General features: G+C 43.7%; 2 protein-coding genes across 4 annotated transcripts in view; one reads left to right on the top strand and one right to left on the bottom strand.

Moving 5' to 3' along the window:
- Window positions 1-3,584, top strand: part of XRCC6 (X-ray repair cross complementing 6) — a 29,050-nt gene extending 25,466 nt beyond the window's left edge. For all 3 annotated transcript variants that reach the window (XM_007453964.1, XM_007453966.1, XM_007453965.1), the window contains one exon: window positions 3,158-3,584. In XM_007453964.1, coding sequence (XP_007454026.1) covers window positions 3,158-3,354 — 197 coding nt within the window. In that variant the 3' untranslated portion in view covers window positions 3,355-3,584. The remainder of the gene's footprint in view (window positions 1-3,157) is intronic.
- A 7,016-nt stretch (window positions 3,585-10,600) lies between these two features.
- Window positions 10,601-13,385, bottom strand: part of SNU13 (small nuclear ribonucleoprotein 13) — a 12,063-nt gene continuing 9,278 nt past the window's right edge. Inside the window, exons 2-3 of the mRNA XM_007454099.1 lie at window positions 11,547-11,667; window positions 10,601-10,863 (exon numbers count right to left, since the gene is read on the bottom strand). Of these exons, the coding sequence (XP_007454161.1) occupies window positions 10,601-10,863; window positions 11,547-11,667 (384 nt within the window). The remainder of the gene's footprint in view (window positions 10,864-11,546; window positions 11,668-13,385) is intronic.

The following is a 13,385-nucleotide window of genomic DNA, read 5'->3' as shown; positions in this document are numbered from 1 at the left end:
TCCCTACACTCTCACCAATTGTAGACTTTATATACTTTAAAAATTATATATTCACAAAAAAATAGAGGGAAAATGTATTCTGTTTTGATTTGCAGTTCTTCAGTTATGAGTAAGATGTAGTTTTACTGGACTTTTTTTTTCTGTGAACTCCCAGTTTGGGGCTTTAACCATTTTTCCTACTAGACTGTCCTTTTTCTTACTGCTGGACCCAAACAAAATGTCTTTACCGCGACTCACATTTTTCAGGACAGCACATTGTGAATTCCTCAGCATTCGGGAATAATTCTGTCTTAGGTTATAATCCTTTTGGCTATCTTTGCTCAAGTAAAGCCAAATTTGGGCCTTGCTTGCCCCCGAGACCCATGAGGAAGTGGAGCTATGAGAGGTTAGGTTTGTGGTCATTGCGCTTTCTCCCTTTTGCATCAGAAGTGATTCCTCCAGTGCCCTGTGTGCTGTCTTAACTTTTCACACCTGCATGAGCGTGATTTATGTATTTGTTTATCTCATTCAGCCTGCATGTTCTTATCACCTAGCATGGCGCCTTGGTACTGACAAGGTGCTCTGTAAATGCTTTTTGTTTTGTTTTGTTTCCAGTTTTACTGATATATAATTGACATACACCATTGTATAAGTTTAAGGTGTACAACATAATGGTTTTCTTAAAAATAAATTTATTTTTTAAATTTTTGGCTGCATTGGGTCTTCGTTGCTGCGCGGGCTTTCTCTAGTTGTGGCGAGCAGGGGCTAGTTTTCATTGCTGTGCACGGGCTTCTCGTTGCGGTGGCTTCTCTTGTTGCGGAGCACGGACTCTAGGCACGCGGGCTTCAGTAGTTGTGGCATGTGGGCTCAATAGCTGTGGCGCATGGGCTTAGTTGCTCCGCGGCATGTGGGATCTTCCTGGACCAGGGATCGAACCCATGTCCTCTGCATTGGCAGGCGGCTTCTTAACGACTGTGCCACCAGGGAAGTCCCTACAACATAATGATTTGACTCACATATATCATGAAAAGATGACCACATTAGCTTTAGTGAACATCCAGCATCTCATGTAGATACAACATTAAAGAAATTGAAAAAAAAATTTTTTTTCCTTGTGATGAGAACTCTTAGGATTTACTCTCCTAACAATTTTCATATGTAACATACAGCAGCGTTCATTATGTTTATCACGTTGTACATTCCATCCCTAGTACTTCTTTATTCTGTAAGTGGAAGTTTGTACCTTTTGACTGCCTTCATCCAGTTCCCCGTGCCCCTACTCCCCACTTCTGGTAACCACAAATCTGATCTCTTTTTCAATGAGTTTGTTCGTTTGTTTGTTTGTTTGTGAAGTATGATTGACCTCCAACACAGTGTTAGTTTCTGGTACATAGCATAGTGATTCAGTATTGCTATACATTCCAAAATGATCACTACGATAAGTCTAGTTGTCATGTGTCACCAAAGATGTTACATAATTATTAACTATATTCCCCACAGTTTACATTTCATTCCTGTGACTCATTTATTTTGTAACCGAAAAAAGCTTATACTTCTTAATCTCCCTCACCTATTTCTCTCCTCACCTCAGCCCGCCCTGGCAACCACCTATTTGTTCTCTGTATCTATGACTCTGTTTCTGTTTGGTTATGTTTTTTCATTTGTTTTGTTTTGTAGATTCCACATATAAGTGAAATCATATAGTTTTTGCCATTCTCTGTTGGACTTATTTCACTTAGTATAATGCACTCTAGGTCCGTCTGTGTTGTCGCAAATAGCGAGATTTCATTCTTTCTTATGGCTAATATTCCATTGCATATATGTGTACCACATTTTCTTTATCCATTCATCTATTTATGGGCACTTAGGTTGCATCCATATCTTGGCTGTTGTAAATAATGCTGCAGTGAACATAGGGGTGCATGTATCTTTTTAATTAGTGTTTTGTATTTCTTCAAATAAATATCCAGAAGTGGAATTGCTGGCTTGTATGGTAGTTTTGTTTTTAATTTTTGAGGAATCTCCATACTATTTTCCATTATCCAATTTACATTACCACCAATGATGGTACATGAGGGTTCCCTTTTCTCCACTCTTGTTATTTGTTGTCTTTTTGATAATAGCCATTCTGACAGGTGTAAGGATATCTCACTGTGGTTTTGATTTGCATTTCCCTGATGATTAGTGATGTTGAGCATCTTTTCATGTGCCTTTTGGCCATCTGTATTGTCTTCTTTGGAAAAATGGCCTTTTAGGTCCTCTGCCCATTTTCAATTGGGTTGTTTGTTTTTTTGATGTTGAGTTGTATGAGTTCTTTGCATGTTTCAGATATTAATCTCTTGTCTGATATGTCATTTGCAAATATCTTCTTCCATTCAGTAGGCAACTTTTTGTTTGTTGATAGTTTCCTTTGCTGTGTGAAAGCATTTTAGTTTGATATAGTCCCATTTATCTTTTCTTTTGTTTCCCTTGCCTGAGGAGACATATCCAAAAAAATACTGCTAAGACTAGTGTCAAAGTGTGTACTGCCTGTGTTGTCGTCTAGAAGTTTTATGGTTTCAGGTCTTACATTTAATCTTTAATCTATTTTTTAATCTTTAAAAAGATCTTTAGTCTATTTTGTTTTTTTAAAATATGGTCTGAGAAAGTTTGATTCTTTTGCACATAGCTGTCCAGTTTTCCCAACACCATTTATTGAAGAGGCTGTCTTTTTCCCATTGTATATTCTTGCTTCCTTTGTCATAGATTTATTACCCATATAAGTGTGGGTTCATTTCTGGGCTCTCCATCTGTTTCATTGACCTATGTGTCTTGTTTTGGGGCCAATATCATACTATTTTGATCACTGTAGCTTTGTAGTATAGTTTGAAAGTATAAATGCTTTTCAAATGAAGAAAGGAAGGAAGGAATGACTTGCTCACCCAGCGTGATCAGCAGTTTCGGGTAAACTGATATGATTCACTACTTTTAACTCCCTCCTAGACATGATACATTTTTTTGTGTTTAACTGAAGCTGCCTTATCAAGATACCTGTCTTCCCCATGGTGTTCTAGGTAGGCATCACAGCTTTATGGAAGATGGTTAACTGCAGCCCAGATCATATGAGGGCCCCCGTGCAGTATAGCTGGGATCCCACTGGTAGCATTTCCAGTCACTCCCACCTGACCTGTTTCCCCAGGTGATGAAAATTCTGGAAGCAAAAGGCCCAAGGTGGAGTTATCTGAAGAGGAGCTGAAGGCCCACGTCAGCGAGGGCACACTGGGTAAGCTCACTGTGCCCACACTGAAGGAAGCCTGCAGGGTGTACGGGCTGAAGAGCGGGACAAAGAAGCAGGAGCTGCTGGATGCGCTCACCAAGCGCTTCCAGAAGGCCTGACCAGAGACCATACAGCCAGTTACCCTTCCACATTGCAGCCAGGTGGCCTGGTTTTGTTTTTATCAAGTTAAAACATGTTTCTCCTGAGCCAGGAAGAGTCTGGCTGACAGAAGCCAAGGACTTTGTTTATGAGACTTTCTGTTGTCATGGAGACAGCGTTGCCATCTCACTTTGCTGTGCCTTACTCTACAGTCTGAATAAAGAGCCCTAACTTTGTACTATGTATTGTTCTATAGTATAAAAGAGAAAGATGTGTCTGCTTTGCACCCAAAGATGCCATTGGCTGTTAGCTTAATTTTCTCTCCCACTGGGAACGGATTTCATCACAATGGAAACAAAAAATATCAATGAGGGTAGGGAAGAGTGTGACAATTAAGGTCAGGTGAACATAGTTTAGGAATGACAAGCCCTAGTAAGGTTATATTCTCCTGATCCTCTGTCCTCCCACCTGTTTTCCTTTAAATGTGTCATATGAAGATCTAAAGATCAGATTTCAGAAGTAATAAGGAGGCAACATTTCTAATTCTGGTACCACTTGCTTCATGAGTAAATGGCAACCCCCCCTCATGTTGTATTTTTTTAATGTGACACTCAAGTATATGAAGAAGAGATACACATTTTCTGTTGCCCTGAGAGTTTGGGTTGCAGTGTAAGTGAAATGAGTCATTCCTGTTATTTTCAGGGGTGCTGTAGGAAGTTCAAGAAGATACAGAGAGGTTGGATGGGAGAAGGGAAAAAGGAAGGGTCCTAGTGTCAGGAAAAGAGGAAGAGGAGGGGAGTGTCTCTCTTTGTTTTCTTCCCCTTCCCATCCCTCTATCCTCCCTGCCCCTTTCCTGCTCTTTCTGCAGCTATTGCTTTTGAAGAATTAGCCTGAGAGAAGGAAGGAGATGGAAGGGTTTCTCTCCTCTGAGGATGGCTTGTAGGTCCTGTGTCTTTCAAAACTAGAATGAGCATCTCATGAGGTGATTGTTGGAGGGGTCAGTTTTGGATTCTTTGCTCTGATTTTTATAAGTTTTTTCTTTTTTTAACTTCTTTTTGCTTGTTTTTGTTTGGAAAGGAGATGTTATGTTCTTGTTTGGATTTCTTTCCTTATCTGGGGGAGAGGGAAAATAATTCTTCAATTAGAAGAGATGCCTTTGAGGATACAGCAAAATAATGCAAAACCATTGAATACAGTACGTATTCATTCTTGTTGTTGAGAAATAAGACCATCCCCGTTAAATGAAGCATGCTTGGAAACTCTGGGTTCCAGAGAGGGTTACTAATACCACAAAGGTAGATTAGAATCAGGCTATTCACCATAAGTAGGAAGGTAAGAATGAGTACCTCTGCTGGGCCTTTGTTTTCAAGCCTGGCTTTCTTGGCTAGTGAGGAGGAAACCTAGTGAGTCCCAGGCTTCTCTGCACTCCTGCAGGACCTTACCCAAGTCTAGGCTCCTTCTTCTCTGTTCTCCTATTTACAAAATGGAGAGAAGGAAAGAGTTCAAGAGTCCAGCAAAGCACCAGTAATATGAATGTTAGAAAAATAACCACCGAGGTCTGTGATAAAGAGCAACCGTGTGATCTCAGTTTCTCTGTAAATTAATGATGTTTGCCTTCTCTGCTCTTGAGCTCCCCAGGAGAGAAACATCATGTCCAGACATGATCTGGTTGGGCTTTTGTAAACTCACAAGTCAGATTTAGTAAATTTGCATCTTGGCTCCATCACATACGTACAAGTGACCACCGGCAATTTACCTGGCATTTTCAAGCCTCAGTTTCGTCATATTTATAATAAGAATCATAACGTGGAATAGGGAAAATAAATGAGAAAACACGTAAATGGGCACGGTGCTCAATAGGCACTAACTCTTAACTTCTCTGGCTGCAAACATGCTTCGCTCCTGCAGGTGCTGGTGACGCGCGGCCAATGATTGGACGAAATGGCCTGCGCATGCGCGCTGCAGACCTGGCAGCTAGGAGCCGCGCGGGTAGGGAAGGACAGGGAGGTGCATCCGCCTCTGAGTGGCCAGTGGCGGGGGCGGGGCAAGAGCTGGAGAGCACGGACGGATGTTTGGCCAAAACTGCACCAAACAAGCATATGTGCATAGGTGCATATGCCTCCTGGATGAATGCAGAGGGAACATCTGTAATTTTTTTTTTTAATATTTATTTGGTTGCACTGGGTCTTAGTTGCAGCTTGGGAGCTCCTTAGTTGCAGCTCACCAGCTCCTTAGTTGTGGCATGCAAACTCTTAGTTGCGGCATCCATGTGGGATCTAGTTCCCTGACCAGGGATCAAACCCCAGTCCCCTGCACTGGGAGCGTGGAGTCTTAACCACTGTGCCACCAGGGATGTCCCTTAATGTTTATTTTTTTTTGTCCTGTTTCTTTTTTAAATTTTTATTTTTTGGCTGCGTTGGGTCTTCGTTACTGCACGAGGGCTTTCTCTAGTTGCAGCAAGCAGGGACTACTCTTCATTGTGGTGTGCAGGCTTCTCATTGCAGTGGCTTCTCATTGTGGAGCACGGGCTTCAACAGTTGCGGCACGCAGGCTAAGTAGTTGTGGCACTCAGTAGTTGTGGCTCACGGGCTCAGTAGCTGGGCCTCGGGGGCTCTAGAGCACAGGCTCAGTAGTTGTGGTGCACGGGCTTAGTTGCTCTGCAGCATGTGGGATCTTCCCAGACCAGGGCTCAAACACATGTCCCCTGCATTGGCAGGCAGGGAAGTCCTGTAATGTTTAGATGTAATGTCTTATTAAAAAATTAGAAGAAAAGTAAAGCAGGACCATGAAATCTGGGAGAGATTAGTCATCCACTTCCTGTCCCTCCCCCTCAAACAGAAATTCCAACTTCAAATCCGTTTTGGAGGGAAAGCACACATCCGTTATTCTCGACCAGCAGGTATGACTATCCAGCCTTTCTGGTTTGAGCCCAAACTATCCCTAAATGTGTAATCTTCGCTGTAACTGACTGCCTCATATATGAAAGTCAGTCCTACCTAGAGTTTACTTCTGGGCACTCAAGCAGCTGGGACCCTCTCACCTGTGGGCCCTGCTAGCACTTCCGGCATTCTTTGTCACCAGAGCAATTTTGACATGGTCATATTTATTGCTGCTGTTTTGACAAGACCGCCTCAGCTTTTCATCATCTACCTCCCAACCTTAGTTGTCTATTGCTGTGTAACAAATTACTCCCAAAACTGTTGGCTTGAAAACAACAATAACCACATATTATCTCTCACCATTTTTGTAGATAAGGAATTTGGGAAAGAAGAGGCTGGGTGGTTCTGGCTTGAAGTCAGTCATGAGGCTACATTCAAGATGTTGCCCAGGGCTGCTGTCATCTGAAAGCTTGACCGAGGCTGGAGGATCCACTTGCAGGGAGGCTGTATTAATCACGTTTTTTATTTTCTGTATTTTATGTTTTGACATAAGCTGGGGGGCCTTACAAATGGATGGAGAGACTGATCCTCCCAGGGCTAGCTAGTTACTAAAGACAATTAAAAACTTACTTGGGAGCATACCTCTCATACAAGCCAAGCACCTCCTTTATCTATGTCACACACCAAGCCAGTATTGCCCTTGCCTTAAATTATCAGGGCAGGGTACCAGGCAACTAGAGACCACCCTTATAGCCCAAAGTCCACCAGAATTGTTCAAACTAGCCAATCTTAAGCTGTTTACTCTGCCCTGCCTTGCCTTTGCCAAATAAACCCCAATAAAGGCTGTGGCCTAAGCTTTCCCCTTGCTCCTGCTTCTGCTGCCTGACCAAAACCTGGTGTTTTCCCTGTGGTCCTGCATGGCACACCGGCACCCTTCTCTTGGGAAAAGTAATGAATTCTTCTTTCAGTAGTACCAACTTCTCCATGTCATCACTCAGTCACCTCTATAAATTAAAATCCCTCAAGTACAAATGAGATAGACTCATTTCCTACAGCTGGCAGTTGGTGCTGACTTTTGGCTAGAGGTTTCAAGGCACTTTCCACAGGCTGCTTAGAAGTCTTTATAACATGGCTATGATTTCTGTCACAGTCAGTGATCCGAAGACATGAAGGCAGAAGCTGCAATATCTTTTATAGAAACTTGAAAGTCACATGTCATTCCATAATACTGAGTCCTGCAGCTAGACCCGCTGAGTTGGTGTAGGCTGGTCTCAGAGCATTCACACAGAAGGGCATGAATTCTCGGGGGTGGCTGTGTGTGTCACTGGGGAACATTTTGGAGGCTGGCTGCCACAGGGTATCATGGAAAATACTGACTTGCTACTTAAAAATTATTTTTCCTTCAGAAAACAAGCAATTATACCCCCCCTCTCCCTCAAGCAGATATATCTGCTAAAGCACATTCTTGACTTTTCAAAATGTAACTTAGCTGACACTGAGAAGAGGAACCCAGGGATACTAAGTGCCTAGAACAAGCTCCTCTCCCTCCCTTCCTTGTCACATCAGTTTGGGATTAAAGATAATGGAAATGCATTGTTTAGTACCTAAGAATACTACAGAATGAATAATCTCTTTAACAAGACCATTACTGTTAATGTAAAAATATTCCTTAATCATAGGTCCTCTTGAGAAAACGGTTTCAGGAAACTTATTCTAAAACAGTAATTCCTAACCAGTGTTTGAGGTCAGAGGACCCTTTGAGGCCTAATGGATTCTCTCTCCAAAGTAAAATGTTTACACACAAAAATTTGCAACCTACTTCATAGGTGGCTGAATGGAATTACTAGATTTCCTTCTTGCTTGCATGTCTAGGCTTTAGGAATTATTCATTCTACACTTTTGGAGCATCAGTGTTAGGGCACTGCTGCAGGTGCTAGGGGATCACAGTCACACAAGTTCCTAATGAGGGCAATAATCAGAAAACAACCTCAGATATTAGCTAAGGACAAGTTAAAAAACATAATGTTACAGTGCTAGGGGTAAAGCAAACATGAGATGTAGCTAGGAAAGGCCCTTAAAAAGTGGTACTTACGACTAGCATGAGGAGAAAGCCACTAGTGCAGTAAAGGAATACCAAGTACAAAGAAACTGAGAAACAGATTTGAAGTGTTCAAGAAACCAAATATGAAACACTGAGCAAAGATAGAACATGGCAGAGAGCCAGACACAAGGCACATAGCAGAGCCATTAGGAACAGGGAAAAGAGCCATGGAGTTTTTTCGGGTGATCACAAATCGATGCCCTGTCCTTTGAAGGCTTACGATGAAGCTGTGGGAACTGAGTCAACACTCCAGATGGACCCTAGAGATGAAGATCCCAGGAGCCCTGCCCCACCCCATTTCTCAGGGTTCTGGTGGGTATGCCCTAGTTTCCATCTAAGTGGAGGTTGGATTACCTTTTTTATTTTCTTCTGGCCATGCCCCATGGCTTGTGGTATCCTAGTTCCCTGACCAGGGATCGAACCTGGGCCGTTGGCAGTGAAAGCTCAGAGTCCTAACCACTGGACCACCAGGGAATTCCTGAGGTTAGATTACTTGATCTCCCTCCACCCCCAAATTACTTCAGTCTTTTAGAGTATGACTGTAAAGATACATATACAACAAAAGAACGTACGTACTACCTCAGACTCCACTATCCACAGATAGAAAACTGCTTGGGGTAGGAGTAGGGGCGGGGTATATAAACACTGGAGTGAGCTGGGGGAGATGATGAGCTCAGTAGGTACAGAACAGGCCTTAGCATGACAGGGTGATTTTAGGTTTCCTAGGAACCCACTGCTGGAGTGGTCACACTGGCCCAAGCTGGCCAAGAGTAAACGAAATGTAATCCATTCTCATTAATATGACCATTATGGTATCCAGTTGTTTGTATTTTGGAAGAAAATTTCTCAAGGTAGAGGAGGTATCAGGCTCTCATGGTACCTTAAGATAGAGAGTAATGCGGCAGGCGAGGTGGCAGCAGCTTCGGCCAGCAGTACTGGCTCCCCTGCTCTCTAGCACCTGTGGAGGACTGCTAGGAGCCCTAGTCCTGCAACAGTGATTCTCAACCAGGGGTGACTCTGCCACCAGGGAACAGCTGGCAATGTCTGGGGAGACGGGGAAGATTGCTAGTGACATCTAGTGGGTAAAGGCCAGGGAGGCTGTTAAACATTCTACAACATACAGGGCAGCTGAGGTTGAGAAATACTGCTCTAGAGTGACAGCAACACCTCAATGACTGAACAAGACATTCTGAACTACCAGAAATCATCTGGTGGAGGTCATGGCTTTTCCACACCTTCTTGGTGAAAAGGTCAAGAAACTAGTAACCATTCTAATGCTTCATTCAGGTATTAGCTAGACTCCTAACAGGAATCACACTTTCTTTAAACTGGAGTACGAATATATGTGTTCTTTATTAGGATGCTCACAAGAATGACACATTAGCACTGTCCTTCTGATGTGATAGAGAATACATACATCTGACCCACATCATGGCAGGAAATAGGCAAGGGGTAAGGGCTCTCAGAGCTGGTACCAAGTGTCTACTGAAGAAATCTCCATTCACCAAAGCAAGGATGTTCCCTTGAATTCCATCATCTTTGCTGTAGCTTCCAGTTCTCCATGACTGGCCCAGAATCCTCCATTCCAGAACCTCTTGCCACACCTTCAAGACCTAGGTCAACTGTCCCATGTCTCACTCACCAAGGCGCCTCTGGAATTCTGCAGCGTATCTCTTTGGTATGTTGCTGCCCTGCCACCCTCAGAGGCATAGGTGGGAGTTGGGGGGAAATATATTACCAAAAGCAAACAGCAGGGGTACATCAGAAACTGACTCTTGGGACATACACCCAACAACCTCACAGAATACATGCTTCCTCCCCAAATGATACATAATGTCCTAGAGAGCAAAGGAAACCCCTTGATTATTCAAACACGATCCTATATGCTGGGCACAAGGGATACAAAGTGGACAGTGTTTACTTCCATCATGCCCTGCACAGTAGGAAGGTGGGACCTGAAAGCTGGAACCAAATCTCTACCTTGGCTCTTCCCTGCCTTTGAATGGTGTCAACCACCCTGCTTCCACCTGTTCTGGGCATGCATTTTCCAAAGGGGAGGATAAGATGGCAGAGAGAGAGTGGAAGTGGAGATTACAGGAGAGGCTGGGGAGGAGATGACAACCTAAAAACAAGACAAAAACAATACAAAAATACAAAAACCGAATTGAGCACTAAAATATTTTGTAACAATAGAAGGTAGCTGGAAATACTATATGCTAACAGACAAACGATACATAACCCCTGGGGTAGGAGTCAGCAGCAGGGAGTGTGGCAGAGGCCACCTGTTTAGACTAAGAGCCTTTCAATGGACTGTTGGATGGATTGGATCTGCTGCTTCAGTTGTGAGCCTTCTTTGATGGTGACAGAACAGGCGATGACAGGCCTGGAGACCCCACAGGCTCGCCCCAGGGCCTGCTTGGAGCGCACAAACACGTAGGGCACATTCTTGTCCTCACACAGCAGTGGGAGGTGCAGGATGATCTCCAGGGGCTCGGCGTCTGCAGCCATCACAATGAACTCAGAGATGCCTCTATTGAGGGTTTTGGTGGCTGCAGAGAGAAGAACATGAGGCCAATAGGTGATGTGGGGTTGGGGCAGGGAAGCCACAACAAAGCAATTTCCAAGGAAAAGAAACAGGTACAAGAAAACTGTGCAAAACGTCCAGGACTAAGCAGTTCTGTGCCCCATAGTGGCCTTGGGAAGTGACAGGGAGCCAAGCACCAATTACTCATCCCCAATGCCTTTCTCAAACCCCACATCAAACCCATCAATTCTGTCCAAACACATCCTTAATCAGAGCCCTTCTTTCCTGTCCTCTGCTACCACGCTCATCCAAGTCACCACCACCCCTTGCCTGGTTGACTCGAACAGCTTTCACACAACCTCCACCAGCACGAAGCAGTGCAATGCAGCACTTCTCAAACTCTGTGATCAAGGATCATGGTTTTACCATCCCAATCTGCCACGATCTATACTTCTGGAAAGCTCATACCAAATGCAACTCACCGAGCAAGTTCAATGCACCACAACATTGTTCAAATGCTTATTCCTGATTGCTTATCTCTGTGACCCAGTGCTAGCCCACGGACCACACTCTGCTGCTCTTAGGTCCTCATGTTGGGCCTAATCAAGAGCATCCAGCCCGCTTTCCATACTGGAAATCTAGTCCAGAGACCCCATACAGGGACAGTGCCTTTAGCACTCTTCCGGGATCACTCTCTGGTTGCCTTACCCTCATTGGCTCCTTTTCGAAGCTGCTTGTAGTTACATGACTGCTGAACGAGGTCCAATAGTTTCTTGGTGAGGTGGGCATCTGCAAGAGGGTAGGCCTTCGGATTTACATCAGCCTCAGTCTATGGGGGGGAATCAAAGCATGAGTCAAACTGAACTAGAAGTTGTTCCAGACAAGTCACAAAATACTTCAATCAACAATTGAGAGAGACAATGGTCAGCTTCCCTGATCCCCCCTTCCCCCAAACACACACATTTAATAATTGACACTGGCCTGCCCACTCTCAACTTAGAAAAATGAAAATATTAGGCTCAAGAAAAAAAAAAATTAGTAATTACATAATCCAATAATGTGTACTAAAGCTTGTGTTTTTGCCTCTTTAGCCTAATGCTTGCTAATATTATTGCAAATGGATTATTACAGGCTTCCATGGCTCAGTACCCATTTCAGTCACATGGGGTAATCTCTAAATTTGGATTTCCATATTCCACCCTGAATTTACTAAATCTAAACTAAGATATAATTTATAGAAACCTAGCACAAAGTTCCCTCTATTCCCTTCAATATTTGAATCTTCTTCTGTTTTCAGTAAGAATCCCGGTTTCCAAAACATCAAAATATTTTCTCATTTATTCTACCCTACAATACATATAAAATTGTTTCAGAATTGCTATACCAATACTACCTCCACCAACTATAAACCCACCAAGGTCAACATTTCTTTTTATTCTTAGAATATATCTGACTAAAGCCGTCCAGAGTATTATATTCAAAAGTTACTCAAATTATTTTTTTCCTGTGGTTATCAATTTGATATACAATTAGGGCTCCTTCGTATTTAGTTTGCCTTTTTTTTTTTGCGGTACGCAGGCCTCTCACTGTTGTGGCCTCTCCGGTTGCGGAGCACAGGCTCCGGACGCGCAGGCTCAGCGGCCATGGCTCACGGGCCCAGCCGCTCCACGGCATGTGGGATCCTCCCAGACCGGGGCACGAACCCGTGTCCCCTGCATCGGCAGGCAGACTCTCAACCACTGCGCCACCAGGGAAGCCCTAGTTTGCTTTTTTTTTAAATTCTTAAAAATATATAAAACATCTACATGGTTCCAAAGTCAGTGTTTTGAAAACTGGTAAAGGTAAACTGTAGAGCATTTATCCTGCCTTTCCTATACAGACTGTGTTACTAGGTAACCAAATAGCAGAGGATAAGTTTCTCCTGTATTTCACCTAATAAAGAAAGAATGATACAATTAAATAGCACCGTTTTGCAACCCATACTAATTTAATCCAAATTAATGGATCCAGACATTGATTTTAATAGCTACCAACATCACAAAAAATACCATGTGACCACTGCCCCTCTTAACAAAACATCTGTGATCAAGCTGTCTTGGGGTGGGGGGGCATGGGCAGAGAGCTAAGAAAAAATCTGATCCAGCCTTTGATTCCTTTTTCTTGGCCACACCGCAGGGCATTCGGGATCTTAGTTCCCCGACCAGGGATCGAACCCACGCCCCCTGCAGTGGAAGCTGTGGAGTCTTAACCACTGGATCACCAGGGAAGTCCCAGCCTTTGATTCTAATACTAGATATTTGATATTAAGGAATTATTAAATCTGGGGGTATTGTAGTGGCATTGCAGTTGTTGAAAATCCTTATTTTATAGTGACATACTGTAATACCTATGGATAAAATGCTACCTCGGGTTTTCCTGGTGGCGTAGTGGTTGAGAGTCCGCCTGCCGACGCAGAGGACACGGGTTCCTGCCCTGGTGGGGAGGATCCCACATGCTGCGGAGCGGCTGGGCCGGTAAGCCATGGCCGCTGAGCCTGCGCATCCGGAG

This window comes from Lipotes vexillifer, unplaced genomic scaffold (assembly GCF_000442215.2).
Source record: "Lipotes vexillifer unplaced genomic scaffold, Lipotes_vexillifer_v1.1 scaffold382, whole genome shotgun sequence".
Taxonomy (NCBI): Eukaryota; Metazoa; Chordata; class Mammalia; order Artiodactyla; family Lipotidae; genus Lipotes; species Lipotes vexillifer.
Note: the sequence above shows the minus strand (reverse complement) of the source record. Positions and strands in the feature narration are given on the sequence as shown.